This window comes from Penicillium canescens, assembly GCF_028828765.1.
Source record: "Penicillium canescens strain IBT 15451 chromosome Unknown utg000004l_segment0_segment0, whole genome shotgun sequence".
Classification (NCBI taxonomy): domain Eukaryota; kingdom Fungi; phylum Ascomycota; class Eurotiomycetes; order Eurotiales; family Aspergillaceae; genus Penicillium; species Penicillium canescens.
In genome coordinates this window covers 5,839,055-5,857,324 of record NW_026703966.1, presented here as the reverse complement: position 1 = coordinate 5,857,324, position 18,270 = coordinate 5,839,055, and the positions used below count along the sequence as shown (strand labels likewise).

Genomic DNA, 18,270 nt, shown 5'->3' with positions numbered 1-18,270 from the left:
TATCAATAATCTGCTCACCCCTTGATCCGCGTGTATATGGGAACTTTAATTTTTAATTTTTAATTTATTTTAATTTAATTTATTTTTTTGGAAAAAATAAAAATTAAAGACGCAAGCCTTTGTTTCAGAGGGATCTCTCCGCGTCCCTTACTTAATCTAGACGAGTAGAGCCTTTCGCCAAGATGATTACTACAATAGCGCGCGAAATTTCTGCCGTTCATGGGTCGCGGGTCTCAGCTCCTCTTCTATGTGGCGAAAAGAGAAATTGTAAACACACGAATCACGATAACGGATGTAAGTATTGAAATTGCACATGAGTTGACAGAGCGATGCGGGAAGAAAGAGCATTCTAATGGAACTCTAAAAAGGGAACTGCCAGTCAAAGGCACGAATATCAAAATATTGAGATGCGTGAGGAAGAGAAGAGAAAACTAAAAGAGAGGGAGATGGGGAAATGTTCACCAAGATCACTTGATCTCTGACAGAAAACATGATCCATCAGAATGAGAATGATGTTGGTCCAATTCTCCAGGATTTGGATATTGAAGAGGGGAGCCCGTAAGGGAAACCCGACTATTCCCTGTCTGCGAACCAGGTCCTGGCCACTAGGGGTAGTAGGAGATGTAAGAGAGGAGAACACGTAGAGGTGGTAGAAGAAGAGAAGTGTGTCTGAATTGCTATCTTGCGAACAGGGAAGTCTTATATGTCACATAGTCCTGATACACCGCTACTTCACGTGGCTTTATGCAGTCAGCAATTCCCCCACTACAATATATGTATATATATTTTTTGCTCCTTGTCCTTCTTCTTTCCCCAGTTCAGTGACTTGCTACAGAGTAGGTCAATACGGTCGTTTTGCTTACCCTCCTTCCTAATTTCTGCAAGTTTCTGGGCCCTGTTGTCGCTTTTGTTGTAGTTCAGAGGTATGAATCGACTTATTAGATCAGAGAGAGACATGAAGCTACATATACAACATTGAGCCAAGTTGATTTCCATCAACTTGGTTATCCGTATAGATGCCTCGGAGTTGATTCCGACGGTGCGGCTTGGTTCCTGATCCACACCAGCTTCATATCACAACAACTCTTCATCCTTCTGAGAGTTCCTCAGGGATCTCCAATACAGAAATTGATCCTCAGATACAGGGTTGTATTGCTATCACAAAAAGCAGACAGAGAGAAAAGGAAGAAAAGAAGAGAGAACAAGCTATCTATCCCTCGATCCTATCCCATAGGGGGGTCACCTAATAGGTCACCAACCCAACAGTATCACGCTTATTACCTTCGACAAACCGTGGTAGTACGGAGTAGTCTCTCTAGACTCGCTACCCCCGGGAACCTACCAACCAGCTCAGCAATCAACGCACACAAGGAACTGCCACAGGGAAGACCCCTCTGCCAACCGAATTTCTACGCCACCGAACATACCTCGATGTAAGCCTTAGCGTCGCCGAGGAAGGACCTCACAGTCGGCCACTTCATACACTTTCGCCGCGCCGAGGCACGCAACACCTCACAGTCGTTACGTCTAACCTGCGATCGAGCGTCACCATCAATGATATATGAAATCCATGATAATTCCTTGACATGCCAGATCCAAGTTCCAGTGCCAGCCCTTATTTCCCTGACGCCAGAGCCCGATGTACGGAGCCTATGCCGATACCCGATACCAGTGCCTTGCACAATAGACCATACTAGTGCCAGACCTAATCAATAATTCTCACCTGAGCAGTTCTTGGTTACCTGACAAGTCATTCGCATGTTAATGCCACCAGCCTGATCCTACATATCGCAAGACCACCAAGATATGTGAAAAATTAACGAAGTCCGTCGATATGTACATAGTATATATTCTGAATCTTTCGCTTCACCCCGACGTGTCGATTCCAAGGAACTACTATAGATCACGTTAAGAGCAAGCTAATCGGTATAATTTGAGCTAGATCGGCAGTGGTTCACTTCTACCTAGTTATGAGAGCCCTGGAGAAGATCGATACAAATCAAATAACTCACTAGGTTTCTAACTTTTCGATGAATGTATAAAAAGGTAAACCAGAACAGAAGATACAACCTTGGATGTATACTGCCCAGGTGGAGAGCGATTATCAAATTTCACTAGAATACCGTGCATCAGACTTCCAGGCTCTCGCTTGTTTCTCCATTTTCCTGCCTCTCTACTTCAGAGGAGCTGTGAATGGCTCTACACACTCCCAATTCAGGCGAGGTATATGTGGCACCCCGAAGGGCTCTGGTGGTTGCTTTCGTCTGAATATCAAAGAATTCTATGGTAACAACTCGCTTCATGTAATGACAGAGCACGTGAAGGGTCGACCGAAACTGGTATCTTTGGATTCTCGTATCTTTTTAAGGGATTAGCAGAAAGCGGGAAGTCCGAAGTATACAAAGAACGACTCACCAAATCCACAATAGTTCCATACAGCCCGGCTACAAGAATGATGATGCCAAAAAGAAAGACAATACCGTTGTAAATGGACCGTTGAATATTTTGTCGGGAGAACCAGCTGCCTTCTTTAACAAGAACAAACCACATAATTGCAGGAATGTAGAACGACAGCCCTGAATTGAACAAGGACGTACTGATTGATAGCAAGAGTGAGAACACTGGAATAGCCTCCGCAACTACCCACGAAAGAAGCGTTAGGACTATCACAAGCAAACACCAGGTTACCCAACCCATCCTCGTATTCACGTAGCGGTGAATGGAATCACGATATACGTGTGTATGGATATAGCGAGCAACAATATTGGTGTTGATGGATCCAGATATGAAGATGACTGGAAGGGCAACACCAAAAGCGATTCTCGATAAAAGCGGTCCGGCTGAGAGTAAGGCAGGGGATTGCACATCCATTCCCACAAATGAATAGACAAGAGAGCCAATAAGCGTGTAAAGAACGATCTCAATGATGCCCAGTGCATATAATGCTTTGGTGTAGTCCTCTGGGGTGTGCATTTCATTGACAAATGATGGTATTGCGGGTGCAAACGAATATGCAAAAACAATGTTATTAATTGCCACCATGGCTGTCGCGAAATCGGTGCCTTCTGGAGGCCACGCTGACCAATTTGCCCGCGATGAGGAATTATTCTCTTGAGAGCTTTGTACGCCTGTTGCGATGATTGTGATCCCGATAGCTGTGAGGATTGAGACGACATCGATATACCCAAGTATAGCGATATCGGCAAAAGTTGGTGGAATGGCCAGTAAAAGTATAATCAAGGCTGAGGCCATTCCGAATACCACATTACAAACGTCACTTCGCGTGATATCAGCCAAGGCAATGATACCAGTCAAACAGTGCGACCCCACGCTTAATATCAGCTGAAAGATAAAGACAACTGTGATGATCCAGAAACCCTTTTCTCCCAGAATAAGCCTCCCGATATCTCCATAGTGCTCAACCTCTGGATATTTGACCTTTACCGCCCCAACCTCATAGCTAGCATATGTGGCAATGAGACCGATCCCAACGGAACAGACAACGCCTCCGACCATACCGAGAGTCATGAATGACTTGGGGAGACTTAGACTCCCGAGAGCAACGGCTTCCACGATGAGAATAATGACGAGACGTTTCCAACCGAGGCGAGAGAACTTTTTGTGACCGTCAATTTTCTTAGATCTTTCCAATTCTGCCTGGGGAGAATCTAATGAGGTGTTTTCGTTTGAGATGGAGTTTGATGGTTGGATCATAGTCTGGCTTTCTTTCTCACACAATTCAGAAGAGCCGTGCTGGGAATGAAGGCGTGTTTGCTTTGTGTGAATTTCCATTGCGTGTGAATAGGCTCACTCAGGTATAATTCAGATAAATTAGAAGGGAACGATTGAGTCAAATTCTTTCGGTATATTAAATTGTAGTCACGCATAGTCCACGCATAGTGCTCTGACCCCGCCTATTGCGATACTGGTGTCGATCGCAGAGAGGTAATGATAACAGTGCGCAAACATCCCTGCAACAAATGATGGGAAATATACTGAATGGGGGACATAGACTCACTGCGCTTTTCGGAGGGGATTTTCTCATGATTGAACACTAAGGTACCTAAGTAAGCGAGCCAAACAAGTTCATCAATCTAACCTATCAAGATATCTATAACGGAGCTGAGCTAGCCACAAAATATGCATTATGTAAGGTTTGTGTAACGCCAGCGATCAGCGGTGAAGAAGCAAGTGTTGAAGGCGGGATATGGAAATTAAGCTAAAGATCTAGAGGTATGGTTGAAATGGATGAGCAAAAAGTGGCAAAAAAAAGAGCTAATATACAAAAGACAGCCAGTGAACAAAAAGGTGCTCCGAGGCGAAAGAAATGTATACGAGCGCAGGTCAGTAGGGGCGGTCGCTGGGGTGGAGCCTATCACAATCACAGCGCCCGAAGCGCAAAAAAGCCCACCAGCATGGTGCTGTGTCACACTACATTGGCGGTCTAGGTCCGTTTGATCACTGGTCTTTATTGGTTCAAGGGAAATTGACCTTGTGATTGATGGGATCAAACAGTAGTATCCTTGAGCCTGATAAGCAAAAGCAAGGCCGAGGATAAGGCTACTATGCTAAGAACTGGAACGAGAATATTGTAAGTATAAGAGGTTGGGTATCTGGAGACTGAAGGCAGGCCATGAATTTACCGGGGCTAATTAAATAACTCTCACGGAAGCAAAAATTTACCACTCCACGTAGAGTGTTCGGCAGTGACCACGAAAATTTGACGTTGTCCAGTATATGCTTGATAGTCTGTCAAGTGATGTTAATATCTTTGAAAATGTCCACAGAGAATAGCGTCCTTTCTCATACCTTTGCTGTTTCCAAATCTGCTCCAATTTTTCTTCCAAGCAGTTTTTGGAACAAGAGACGCTGCAGAGGTTGTGTCAAAGCAACACCAATCATGTTCCCAATTTGCTGGAAAAGATAGTACGATGTGATGGATACGGTAATGTGTTGCTCAGAAACAGCAGAGCTCAGCGCAACAAATTGGGCTGAGCAGCTCATTGTAGCCCCGAACCCAGCAGTTGCTGTGTATATCAACTCCCACATAAATGGCTGGAAGATTGACCAACGAATGATAATTATTACGTGACTCATAATGGCGACACAGAGTCCGACTATGGAACACGCCTTATGACGCCCCTTGCTGTGAAGTAGGGAGAACTGTTAGACTTGGGCTGAAGGGGGATCAGGAAGCGATTCGTACCGTTTCACAATCATGCCAGTCAGGATTGCCCCAATAGTAGCTCCCACTGAGAGAGGTATAAGGCAGAGTCCGCTCTGCGCTGTTGTTAACTCGTGAGTTTGGACAAAATATGGACTGATAGTAGAAGCCAGCTTATAGGAGAGAGAGGTCAGCTTTCCTGATCAAGCCCATTCGAATGAGTTATGGTCAATAACTCACAACAAAGTTCGCCATCGAGGAGAAGAAGGTGGCACCCCATATCAGACCAACTTGAGTGGTCTTCACAAGATGGAACGGAATCACAGGGTTGCTAGTCCAGTTGACTTCAACGATGCCGAAGAGTGTGGCACAGACCAGAAAAGCAATCCCAAGACCTATAGGAATACCCATGCGAGCACCGCTCAGATCGTACTCCGATGAAAACTGAATAAGAAGAACAAAGGCGACGATAGTGCAACTCAAGGTGATGATTCCTCCCATGTCGAGCGACGGGCGATCTGTAGTCGGCTTCTTTGGCCATTTCTCTTCATCCCCGAGGCCCGTTTCTTGGGACGAGGCCCTGGAATCGGCAAGGAGCTTGAATGTAGTGACGATAGCACAAATAAATACCAACGGTATATGGAGGAAAAACGATCTATCTCAAGAAGCTTGCAATTAGCATTGACGCATTGAGCGTTCTATCAGCGCACGGGGCTTACATTCTCCATCCCAATACACTGGTAAGAAAGGCCCCCAAAGGGGCACCAACAAGTCCCCCAAGAACGATGCAGGCAGTAAGATAACTTCTCAGGACAGCCACCTCACGTAGATCCGCCATCTCTGTGGCGTGGAAATTTACCGTCAGAAAAGCAGGGCGTGGGGATCAATGTTAGAAGTCATACCGTTCAAAGCAACTGACGCAAGATCTACCATCCCGGCGCCACCAAGGCCCGCCAAGAGCCGCCCGAGAATTGCTACAGGCAAAGGATTTGCGGAGCCCCTATTCATGTGAGCAGCTGAGTGGTAAAGGGATTGCGGGTAGTAGTCATCGCTATCTTACATCACGGCGGCCCCAACTGCATATAACAAGTAGGCAAGCAGGAAGGCCTTTCGTTGGCCTACAATCTCATAGACCCTACCGTAGATTGGCAGTGCCATCGAATAACCAAGGTTGTACCCTGTGATGAGCCAAAATGCAGACGAAGCTTGCCCTAAACTTTCTGCGATCTGGTGGGCGGTAATAAGCACGAAGCTCTCATCGGTTGTTCCTAGAAATGCACCTAGAAAAGGAGGAACAAGCCATGTAATCAGCACCAGAATAACAAATGGCTCAGTATTTGTGAGTGAATACCAAAGTACAAGGTTGCCAAAAGCAATTTGCTTCTCTTCAAAGGTTTTTTGTGCTCATAATTGTCACATGCTGTGGATCCATCAGAGAGAGACTCGGGCTGATTTCGGTCCATGGTGATGATGGACAATGAAACGGGAGTTTCTGATAGAAAGGTTGGAAAAATAGATGACTGGAAGTGCAAGACCGATCGGTTTTTGAGAACGCAACGATACCTCATCATCTGCGAGACGTTGGAATGCAAGGTATTGTGTGACCTTCTAGATGACGCAAGACTACGTAGAGAAACCAATTATCGCGTATAAATTGCATAGAAGTAAGCATTCTGATCAGCCCTGGAGCCTTCTTTTCCGGTTCCGGACTGGGAGGAATTGTTAGATCGGCTTCTCGGTATGGAGTGGGCCACCTGAATTCCAGAAGGAAGATCACCACTCCTTGCTTATGAGACCCGCGTAAGAAGTATCTGTAACAAGAACTGATACGTCCGATGAAGCTCCAGCCACCGCATTCAATAATTTGTTCATTGCTGTTATCAAAACTGTCCACGTGGTGACCAGAGGAGAGAATGTTTGCGTTACGTGGAGTGCAAACTAGGGGGAATCGCGACCGGCTTGCTGGGTATCTCTGCATTGATAAATCAAGGTCGCTTTCGTGGAGATGGGTGTGTTGAATGGTGGGTGTGTGGGTGTGATAGTCTTTAATTTCCCTTACCTTGCACTGAATAGGACTCCTCGCTAGGTATCATATCAGCGGCTTCGTTTCAGTTCGAGATGAGGATCAACTCCATGAAATGAGATGCTCATAGAGCTACCCTCCTGGGATCGTCAATCGCACTGCACAAACAGAATTCGACGAACTTGAAGCCCCCCTTCCTCCAAAAAAAAAAAAGAAAAAGAAAAAAAGAAAAAGGGGATCGAAGAGATAAGTAAACAAATGAAAAGGAAAGGAAATCAGAAATTGCGATCAAACCGCCGAAAACCCCCTCCATGGAGCCTATCACAGTGTATTTGTTTTTATATACATGCTGGCAAGGAGCAAACCCCCTATGGTTGTTGACAATAACATAAACAAAGGCGCCGGATAGAGTCCTATCGTCATGCTGTACGTAGCATTCAGGAGCGCAGGAATCACAACTCGAGCAATTGAATGAAGAAAACTCAAAGCTCCTAGTAATTGCCCTGATTTAAAGTGAGGCGTTTGCGCTGTGAGACATGATGTTAACAGAGGCGTAATGGATGTAGTAGATGCAAGGATCAAGGAGGATACGATGTAATGGCTAGGCGCTTGTGAGAAGGCGATGCCCATATAGCCTACCATCTGTAGTACAAAGTTCACCTGGATCAAACCCACCTCCCCAGAATTGGAGGCAGTCGACTGACTCGGCATATCCACCCTCCTCTTCCATCGACGTACCTGAGCCAGTACCGGAGGAAATACCAACGTCAAAACCAGAACACTGCATGAACAGGTGATGGAGAAAAAGAAGCTTTGCGTGGTCGGTGCCCATCCGAATAAGAATGCCGGGTATGCCAATTGTAGCGTGGGCAGGCCTATTATATTCCCAAATACAATCATGTCCATCACGGCCAGAATGATCATATTCTTCTGTCGGAACACTCGGGATTCCCAAATGGACCTGATCGACATCAGACACCCGCGGAGGTTCCTCTCGTCGGGGGGTGATTCTAAGATGTCTCCGTCTCGGTCGCGACGACTAATTGAGTCTGGGCTGCGCGATTCGGGCAAGACAAAAAGAATCAACAGCAAGAGGGATATGTGAGCACCCACAGCAAGCTGGTAGATCAGCTGCATGCCATTAGGCGTCGTCAGCAGTAAGCCGGCAACGACAGGCCCTCCCGCGCCCGCGAATGAAAACGCTGCCTGCAAATAACTGAACCAGCGCGCCCGGGCGCTGTGGCGTGTGAGGTCGGTGATGTATGTCTGCGAGGTCGCTGTTGCGGTAATCATGGTCCCGCTGAGGCCTTCCATTGCATATCCCACGAGCAGCCAGTGGATATCTATCCAATCTGGATAGCGGAGGACTAATACCATGAGTGTCTCATATAGCAGCGGTCCCACTACGGTACAGGCGAGGATCGGCTTGCGACCGACGCGATCTGACAGCGAGCTCAGCATTGGGGTTGAAAAGGCACCCAGGAGACCGGCTGTCGCTTGGCCATAGATGAGAAAGCGAGACAGATCGGATTGCGCTTGTTTGTTGGCGAAACATTGCTTGAGTTCCTCGGTAGGTTCGCGGGCGGGTCGGCCGAGTGGGTATCGCTGGTGACAGATCAAGGAGAGAGTCGCATTAAACTCTGGGATGGCCAAGACTCCGAAAATGAACATGTAATTGGTGTAAAAACACACGACCCAGGATGGCTATGAATCGGTCAGAAATCCTCTTTTTTTTTTTCAGAAACCTTGGGGTGTGTAGCACACCGAAGGTTGTCGAAAGTGCGGCGACTTGGGAAGAGTTTGGCTCTTCTGGCGTCCACTCTGCTCGATTAAAAGTGGCAAGTTCTCATGCTCGCCATCTGATAGACATTGATTCATCGTTTGGTGATAAATGTGTGATAATGGATGACAAATGGGTGATAAATGTGCGAGAATAAGTGAAAATGAATGAAAATGAGTGAAAATGAGTGAAAAAAAGATATAAACACAGAGAAATGGGAGGAGGTAAGATTTGGACGGGGGAAGAGGAAAAAGAGGTGAGCGTGTGAGCAAGGGCCGTGGGGAATGCTAACTGTACAATCTATTTGCGTACGAGTAGCCAAGACACTATGTGTATCAGACTGTTTACCGCTGGGGGCGGCAAAAGAACAATTCGAAAAAGAAAACGAGGGGGAAAATGCAAATGAAATGACATCAAGATCAGCGCTACACCGCACGAGACATGCCTATCTCTCTCCACTCTCTTCGGGGATCGGGCCGCCTCGAACTAATGGCTTGCTTGGACCCCTGCTACTATTTTTGGCGACTTTCGGGAAATGGCTCCTACGGCGGCTATTGCAAACTGTTCGATCATAAGACAGCCTCAGGTTGGAGAAAATGCTACGTAGGTGTAAGTCAATAGTTTCAACGAAAAACATGGTGGCACCCTAGGGAAGGCCATGCTTGCGTTACAGTTAGGATAAAATTGATCAGGACTGGGGGGAATATTGGGGTTTTCTAGCCTCTGTAGAAGTAGGTCAATGATGATCTAAATGTACGAAGCAGATTGTCCATAGCGCACCCAATACTATCCTAACAGCCATTCCGCATTCAAAATTCTAGATAGTCTCAGTTACAATGTGTCATGAGGACAAGACAGTGTTTTATCACTTGACATCCATGCCGACTTTTTCTTTTTCTGTAGATTAAGGCCACGCGAACAGGATATTTAGTGAGCCCGAAAAGTGTTCTGAAATTTGTGAATGATCAATGCATCGTTACGCAGACTATAGCCTATGCAACACATTCAGCGGCCTGAGCTTTCGCATTGTCCAATTTCTTCCCCTCTTCCTGCTTTTTCAGGGCTTCAGTCAGGGCTTCAGGATACCATCGTTTGCCCACCTCCGGATGGCTCGTCAGCGCGTTGATCATGAAGGCCTCCCCAATGACAGTTTTGAAGAGATCCCCGAAGAATGACTCAGCATCAGACCGGACACTTTCATCACGCAAGCTTGTGATGTGATCTGGAATGTCTAATCGGATATCTTCCTGTGTCACATCAAAGCCAAACATCTGGAAAAAGGGGAAGCTAAGCCGTGTACCAAGCTGCCCACGGCCCGACTGTCGTCCTGAATATTGTTCGCTCGTTAGGTTGACTCGATGCGTAGTTGCAACACACACGCCTTGAGTCAGAGCCTCCAACGAGCGACCGATATTTACCACTAATGTGCCTGGTACTGGGGGGCTGCGATCCATTCGCCCGATTTGTTCTGTACTTCAAGGCTGGAATGCTCCGTTCCTTGTAGTAGGTAAGTCAAGAACGAGCCATCCTTATGAGGCCCAACCCCTTGAAACTCAGTTTTGGTGCCTTGTGAAGCGTCTGGTGCAGGGTATGCCGCGATTTTCATACCGCTCATACATGGCTTCTTAAAGAATTTGGCGAATACCGAGGGGTCCGTATCTAGCGCTTCAGCAACCAGGCCTGTGAACCTCTCCGAAAGATGTTCGATTTCTGCCAAGTATGCTTCCACGGACTTGCGAAAGCCAACCGCTGAGGTTTCTGCTGGCCACTATGAACAAAGTTAGCTTAGCCTTTCAGAAGATATGGCTCTTGGAAATACCTGATTAGGCCCCACGAGATTATACCAAACAGGGAGCTCGGAACTGTCCAGAATTTCGTGCAATCCAGCCTATTAGATGTGTGTCCACGTTAGCAATCATTTCATTTCAACCACGTCAGGGGGAATGTAAAATACCCAGAAGGTTTCTCTTTCGTCAGCCTTCGCAGCCGTTCGTTCATTTCCCAAACCAGTATATCCACGAAATGATTTGGTATTGGCCATGTTCACTTCTGCCTTTATATCGGAAGGCAGGCTGAAAAAATCACCCGATGTTCGTAATAGATCTTGTTGCACTTGGACCGGAACAGAATGATTTTTCAAGTAGAAAAATCCGACCTTGACAAGTGCATGTCTAAGTTCAGACAAAAATTGGGGTTTTGTGGCGGGCGAAAGGGCATCTTGAAAGTCAATAATGGGAAGAGATGAAAAATTCTCCGACATTGTAAAAAGGATTCGCGTTTATTCTAGTCAGATTTAGATAGTATAAGAGTAAAAGTTTCAAGCACCAACAATGGCATTTATTTAACTGTATAATAAGAGGTTGGCACGAGCTATATGACGTGGGAAATCTATTAGCCCATGTATGTTTAATGTTGAATGAACATCTTATTGGTTTATGCGTGCAACCCCGCCTAACCTGGCCACGGCTGAGCTATTCCAAAGTTGAGGGGAAAGCGAATCGGACCAAAACTTGTAAGCCTTTCAAGTGGCACCACCTTCAAGGTACAATCGACGCGAGATGTTTTAGATTACATGATTACATGTACGGGAAGTTTCGGTGGTCGGTCAATTTAGTGCGTAACTCAGAATTTGTCAACCAATAAAAATAAAAAATAAAAATTAGTTACTAGTAAATACTAGTCGCGTATTTCCCTTGTTCTGAGATAGAAAGTTTAAAGTCTTGCATAAGTATCCATTATTCTGCAAATATGTAGTCTTGCTCATAGCGCAAAACGGCGGTAATACAGCCGTATTTGTTAAGTCTATTACCCGGGTATTGGAATTTCAGAGTCATTACATACACATACCGGGCTGAGGTCCGAGTGTTTTTGTGGTTGAAGGTTAAGTCGTATACTTCACGCCCAAGTGCTGCTGCATTTGCCGCTGTATACGCAACGTTGACGTGTACTGAACATATTCACATGATTGGCCATTGTAAGACATATATATCCCGAAGTATCCGGCGTTATGCATTACTAGGAGCTCGTGTCTGCCCAGCATGTACTCAATGCTCGCCAGCTGGCTCGGAGTGTGTATGTGGATCTTGACATATTAGTGCAATTATTCCCAGATGAATGCAGCTATGGAGCAAGACATGCACAGTGCTGTCCAGCCCATGCTCGTTCATCACTCCGAGCTGTACGCTACGTGGAGTCCTTTCATGCCTCGGCCGTCCCTACGTCTGCGAAAATGATTTTCCAAAGCTTTTCCCAACTGAATCGTGACTCAAATGCAAATTCTACCAGAGATCAAAGCCCCGGGGAATACAGCGCATTGCTACCCGCTCAGCCCGTGTCTATTCGCATGCCAATATGTAGGCTGTACTGCTCTTTAATATTCCTCATACCACAATGGCCCGTTAGCTGCACCAACGGAGAGTTTCCATGCTACCTCATAGGGAAATTGAACCAGGCAGCAACGGGATCAGCAGCCACCAAGGCCGCAAACAGAACGCACGCCGAGGTGGCCTCGAGAGAGAAGAGAGGGAAGTGGAGATGTGGAGCTTTTGGAAATGGACACCACTACTCACACATATCCATCTGGTTATGCGATTTCTGAGCTGCCTAGGTGTGAGGTTTAGGACCTAAAAGATTTCCGGAGCAAATATCTTGTACATGCCTAGGTGCGCATATTGGTCCCGAAGTCTCAACATTTCCTTGCCTTAGTCATACCAATCTGCACATCTCCAAATATCTCGGCAGATTTGCTGAGGCTTTGGTTGTTTTCAACCTTGGAATGAATACTAATAGGCGGACAGCGAGCACTTGAAAACCCCGGATGAAAAGTAAATTTAGACGACAGTGAGAAGCATGGAATTTTTAAATGATCTATATTCATTGCCTGCGCTATACTTCAAAAAAAGCCCCCAAAATGAAAAGGAATGAGAAAGCTTGGTCGTAAAACAGTAAGACAGCAGTAAAAGAAGAACGAAAAGGAAACATATGATCTGGCCACAAGAGGTCAAACCCCATGGACCTAGCATCCATCTCCTCAATTAGTGTAGCATTTTGAAGGCTGTTGCCATTGCAATCATGGCCGCTGTTTAGTGACTCGAGATTCAAACCACCTACCAGTATGGCGGGCCATCTGATCAATGTGTCGCTCAAATAAGTCTGCTAGAATAATCATAATGGTGAAGCAGGTAAGAAGCGAGCCGATCCAAGTGAATATGAATGCGCCTTTGTGTAAGCAGGCTGCCTCCGATCGAGGATACCACTCGCCTCTGGCAATGGACCAGAACAAGTTTTGCATTGGCCACTTCAAGGAAAAATAAACCGCAAAGTGAATGACATATAGTGGATAAGAGATCCGGCCCAAGAACTGCAATGGTCGCGAGTTGAGCGGGTATTGTAGCCATCTTGTATTGGCAATAGTGATAATCAAAAAGGTTGCTCCGAGCCCGGTCCAGCACCTGTTGAAAATCTCATTCACGGTCCACCATGGGGAGGTTGAGATGGCAAGCAGAAAATGGTATTCGGCGCCAAGGGGCCCATCGTCCGGAATAGACAGCAGAAATAATGCCACGAGTAAGGATAGATTTGTCCACAGGTAGTGGAAAGAAGTCGATGACTTGATTGTGTTCCAGTTCCAGTTGATACGCTTCCAGAAAGAGTGGTCGGAGGCAAGGTCAGAGTCAGAAGACAGGTGGATCTCGCCCTTTGCTTCTTCCGTTTCTCCATAGAGATGTTCTGCAACGCACAGGCCTGAAGTAAATGCGAATATATCCCACTGCCCAAGGAAAAACCACCAAAAAGTGACTAGTATGAACAAGAGGCGACGGGGAAGGGGCCTCCAAAATCCAGTGACAAGGAGTAAAAAGTAAACCACCAACGAGCCACGGAATTCAACTGGAATTGACCAAAATTGCGGATTGAGCACACTTTCCAAATCGTCTCGCTCCATTGTGTTGGCGATGTCAAGATCGTATCGAACAAAAGTCAGCAGATGAAGCAACTGCCACAGCGAGAATTTGATGTGCGCCCAGGGTGCTGTCAGCGGCTGCAGATTCCATGCTCGTTTCATCATTTGAAGCGCTTGTGGGTAGGTTACAAAGTCGCAAAAGAATAAGAGATTTGATACAAGTGAGACGCAGAATACTGGCAGATAGAGACGGAAAACCCGACGAGTAGCCTGCGAGCATAAAACCTTGACCCAAGATCCGTCCTTGTCGACGGGGAGATTCCGGGATTCCATGACGGGTATTGAAATTGCAACTCCGTACAATACCATGAAGCAGGTGACCCATGAGCTTGAGGCAAAGATGAGTCGAAGTGGTGGAAGTTCAATAAAGTGGCGATTTTCTTCACGAGGCTCGGCCCAGTACGAGCGAAACAAAATTCCAAACACACTTTTGGGTTCCATGAAGAAAGCATGTCGAAGAACAGAATTGGCAGCAGCTAGACCTCGCAGGCCGTCTAACCAAGTGGTTCTCGTCATGATCAAGTGCCTTGTGGTTGGTCATGGACAAGTATCGACCGGAAAGAGCGTGGGGGAGGAGGAAAGGCCTGAGACGAGGCGAAGCTGCGATATGCTATTGCTATCTGGCGCTCACTGGCAACGACAAAGATACCTAATATTCCGGGGATATGGTGTGTTGCCTGCCAACAGAGGGAAGGGACAATTCGGTCTGGGGGGTATTAGACTGAAGGCGCACCTGTGACTTGACAAGATTGGGAGAAATCTGTTAGGAAGGGGTAAATTAGAAAGTTCAGCTTATTACAAATATGCATCGGCCTAGGTGGCTGGCTGGTTGCTGATCGGTGACGTTTTAGGCTAGGTAATGTGCATACAAATTGCATTAGTCCACTTGATTAGTTCCGTTACAGTGCATGTACGGAGTAGATAGATAGCTGGGCGTTGGCGGCCGCGAGTTGACCGCCCACCGTCCTACATGGCTCTCTCAGCAGGCCTTTCCTCTCTTCCTCCATGCGCCTCTGAACTCGTCGAGCTCTTCCCCCTTTAGGGTCTGAGTAGATCTCGCCATTCGCTTTTTGGGTACCCGTGAACCCGCCGAGAGCCCATTAGCCTGTACATTACATAATTATAAGTGTAATAACGTATTTCATATGCGAGCCGCCCACCCAAGCGAGCCGCCCACCCCAAAACACCATAGTAAATGCGATATATTCTACACTTATATCTCAACAGCCACGTCTTAATTATATTTCATTGCTTACCGATAGCTATTGATAAGATGTATTAGCACTATGCTTCAATTTCAAGGAAATAAAAAAGCCATATTATCCTCATTTCAAAAATTACCGAAAATTACACTGCTATGAGCTATAAATATATATCTCTCAATCACAAAGTCATAAAAGTTTTCCAATCTCCATAAAGAGGCTAGATATCACCTGAAAAACATTCTGTTAAGAAGAAAAATACTCATAGGCCATGGTTGTTGAGATGTAAAGCTGTAATTTATCGCATTTACTATGGTGTTTTGGGGTGGGCGGCTCGCTTGGGTGGGCGGCTCGCATGTGAAATACGTTAACTTATAACTTGATTGCCACCCGAGCTGCGCACCCCAAAACAGATAGTAAATGCGATAAATTACTACTTCATATCTCAACAGCCATAGGCTATTTTTACTTAGACATTAGGATATAGGCTTTTCTTAGCATTTGAAATAACATACCTTAGTTTTAAGCAATTTAGATGATTATTTCGATGCTTTACAATAAAATACGGCATAATTTTGACATGGGGAACATAAATATATATATCTCCATCAATGCTTCTAGTAATTTTTCTATACTTCCCCAGTAGGTTATAAATACTATCTATATTATATACTTTTGGTATCTTATCATAAATAGATAAGATTGTTGAGATATAAAGTGGTAATTTATCGCATTTACTATCTGTTTTGGGGTGCGCAGCTCGACCGGATGCGCAGCTCGGGCGGGAATCACGTTAGAGAGTACCCTAAAAAATACGTAATTTAGTATATTTCACCTGTCAAGGGTCGACGCCGAACCGCGATCTTGGCGAGGTCTAGCTAGGTTTGATAATGAGTCTTTATTGTACTCCTGCTCTCACCGTAGTGAAAAATAAGCTATCCTGATTTTCATCTTTCGTTTGCTTTCTATCATTGGTCTGCTATTTAGGAAGTGTCCAAGGGGGAGTGAAACTGTCCAGGAGCAGCCTTCCAAAGGTAGCCCAAAAGACCACGATACTCAAGCCTCCGCTCGATTATCTTGGTACCGGCTTATATACCAGAGCCCGCTTTCTGCGTTTCATGACAGCTCGCCATCATGGACGAAAGTGATCCACTCTACGCAATAAGATCCATGTGGTTTCTTTACATACATTAACTCCCAGTAGCACTACATTTCCATGGATTTCATTTAGCTCATTCAAATTTATTGTGGTTATTCTGCTCCCCTTACTCCGCACTTCCATTGACAACTTCGCGATAGTAAGTCTTCAGGCTTTTCCCCTTTGGAAAGTCAGGGAAGAGCTGGGTGAAATCCAGGTACCCAAGGTACTCTCCGTACTCTGGCGTATTATATCCTCGGACACACCAGGATATTCGAAACTGTGCCATATTGAAATTCACAGTGTCTTGTATCCTGCTCGGATGATACGCTGTCTCGGGATTATTCTCAACTTTTTTGGGATAATCTTGGATAATCGCTTCAAGCTCCTCGACCATGACCTGCTCGCGTCTAATTTAGCATGTTTGTAGAGAAAGTAGGTCTCCCGGGCTTGTCTACTTACATGGTCCTTTACGGGCTCTTCTCCGCTTACAATAGTCATAGTGTCCCATATCTCGTTCATACTCAGGACTTCGGTATACGCAAAGACATGCTTATTGATGGTTCGGGGGTCGGTGATGATTTGAGCCACATACTTACCAATATCAGTCCGATCAATCAAAGCGAACTTTTGGTTTCCATCACCGACAATTCGGTGGTCGACAAGGCTCCAATGGGCGTGATCTGACCTGCCAGACGGGATCTTAGGAACAAAGACTTCAAACCAGCAACCCACGTCGATGACGGTATATGACAGATGAGCGCGTTGAATAGCAGCCAGAATATCAAGCTTCTATACAAACTAATTAGCCATTGAACTTGACCGTAAGCAAGGTGCTCCATGGCAACCGCACCGTATCTTGGACATCACTGATGCCTGGTGGCGTAGGCGCGACCCACTCCGAGGGTACAAACCGCTTGACACCCGCTGATTTTGCGGGTTCAACCCAGTGTTTTTGGAGATGTAAATTCTCCCAATTCATACAAGAAATGAGGATATCAATTCCTCGCAGCTTATTCACGAGGGTTTCTTGTGGCTGAGCCAAGTCATAGCCGGTGATAGCAAGGCCATCCTTTCGTAAGTTTTGATTGATGGGGCTGTCGATCGAGGTTTGACGGGTGAAGGATGTAATACTCTTTAAAAATTCTCAGTAAGATCAAACGAAAAGAGTGGCTGGGTGGGTTCGTACAAAATTGATTTCTGAAGAAAGTAGCCCTTTAACGACGGACTGACCAACGCTTCCAGTGGCACCAATGACACCAACTGTAATAGGGGAGCTCATAGAGGAAAACATTCTCTGTAAAGATTTGCAATATGCAAGCACTATCATGTATTTGAATGAACGGCCCGGGGGTCCATCAGATACCTATACTCTAGTCCCAAGGAGCAGTTATGGTGCGGTGAGGGTGAGGGGAAGGTCAGAATATAGAATTGCTGACGGAAAATACTCCGTAGAGCTAGCTGAATTGAAACTAGATGACAAATGTGCAGGTATGTAAAAATCGAACCAGAAAGCAATAATATTAAGCTATTTGAATCGTCCTGTAGTGCTAGAGTAATAATGTTGTTGATGGTCCATTCCCCTGCGAGTCTCGAAATTAGCGGTGTGAAAAAATACTTATCTGTCTCCGACTGATCTAGACAAAACGCAGGGATCGTTGCACGGAATCTGACGCTGAGCAGCCAAGCAGCTTGAGTGGGGACCTAAATTTTGGCGCTTGCCGATCTCCTTTTTGAAAATTGAAAATTGGTAAGTCAACATACTTCCTGCAGACGACATGATCGGCTCCACCAATCAGATTCTTAGTATTTGCTAGTGCCACGTATACCTGAAATAATTCTTTGTGCCAGTTTTTGATTCGGATAGAAAAGTATTATGGGGTATGTGCCCGATTCGAGGATATATCAATATGACCATTTAGATGCCCAAAATATTCAGATGTAGCACACGCCGTGTATCTAAATGCTAGTACTCCGCAGATGGTAAACACATTTACGGCTGA

General features: G+C 45.8%; 7 protein-coding genes across 7 annotated transcripts; all 7 read right to left on the bottom strand.

The window, feature by feature from the left end:
• Positions 1-2,299: 2,299 nt before the first annotated feature.
• On the bottom strand, positions 2,300-3,792 carry N7446_007549 (uncharacterized protein; the record flags this gene model as incomplete). The annotated part of the gene is made up of 2 exons (XM_058516294.1): positions 2,300-2,359; positions 2,416-3,792. 2 exons carry the CDS (start codon positions 3,790-3,792, stop codon positions 2,300-2,302), a joined length of 1,437 nt encoding a protein of 478 aa, XP_058373472.1.
• Positions 3,793-5,166: 1,374 nt separating this feature from the next.
• Positions 5,167-6,172, bottom strand: N7446_007548 (uncharacterized protein; the record flags this gene model as incomplete). Its single annotated transcript, XM_058516293.1, has 4 exons — positions 5,167-5,280; positions 5,405-5,819; positions 5,884-6,004; positions 6,067-6,172. 4 exons carry the CDS (start codon positions 6,170-6,172, stop codon positions 5,167-5,169), a joined length of 756 nt encoding a protein of 251 aa, XP_058373471.1.
• Positions 6,173-7,508: 1,336 nt separating this feature from the next.
• On the bottom strand, positions 7,509-9,081 carry N7446_007547 (uncharacterized protein; the record flags this gene model as incomplete). The annotated part of the gene is made up of 2 exons (XM_058516292.1): positions 8,952-9,081; positions 7,509-8,891 (listed from the first exon to the last, which is right to left on the bottom strand). Exons 1-2 carry the CDS (start codon positions 9,063-9,065, stop codon positions 7,509-7,511), a joined length of 1,497 nt encoding a protein of 498 aa, XP_058373470.1. The 5' UTR covers positions 9,066-9,081.
• Positions 9,082-9,959: 878 nt separating this feature from the next.
• Positions 9,960-10,238, bottom strand: N7446_007546 (uncharacterized protein; the record flags this gene model as incomplete). The annotated part of the gene is made up of 1 exon (XM_058516291.1): positions 9,960-10,238. One exon carries the CDS (start codon positions 10,236-10,238, stop codon positions 9,960-9,962), a length of 279 nt encoding a protein of 92 aa, XP_058373469.1.
• Positions 10,239-10,387: 149 nt separating this feature from the next.
• Positions 10,388-11,008, bottom strand: N7446_007545 (Clavaminate synthase-like protein; the record flags this gene model as incomplete). The annotated part of the gene is made up of 3 exons (XM_058516290.1): positions 10,388-10,735; positions 10,787-10,855; positions 10,922-11,008. The coding sequence occupies 3 exons, from the start codon at positions 11,006-11,008 to the stop codon at positions 10,388-10,390; spliced, it is 504 nt and encodes a 167-aa protein (XP_058373468.1).
• Positions 11,009-13,036: 2,028 nt separating this feature from the next.
• N7446_007544 (uncharacterized protein) lies at positions 13,037-14,443 on the bottom strand (the record flags this gene model as incomplete). The annotated part of the gene is made up of 1 exon (XM_058516289.1): positions 13,037-14,443. One exon carries the CDS (start codon positions 14,441-14,443, stop codon positions 13,037-13,039), a length of 1,407 nt encoding a protein of 468 aa, XP_058373467.1.
• A 1,951-nt stretch (positions 14,444-16,394) lies between these two features.
• Positions 16,395-17,549, bottom strand: N7446_007543 (uncharacterized protein; the record flags this gene model as incomplete). Its single annotated transcript, XM_058516288.1, has 4 exons — positions 16,395-16,667; positions 16,730-17,059; positions 17,121-17,402; positions 17,457-17,549. The coding sequence occupies 4 exons, from the start codon at positions 17,547-17,549 to the stop codon at positions 16,395-16,397; spliced, it is 978 nt and encodes a 325-aa protein (XP_058373466.1).
• Positions 17,550-18,270: the final 721 nt, after the last annotated feature.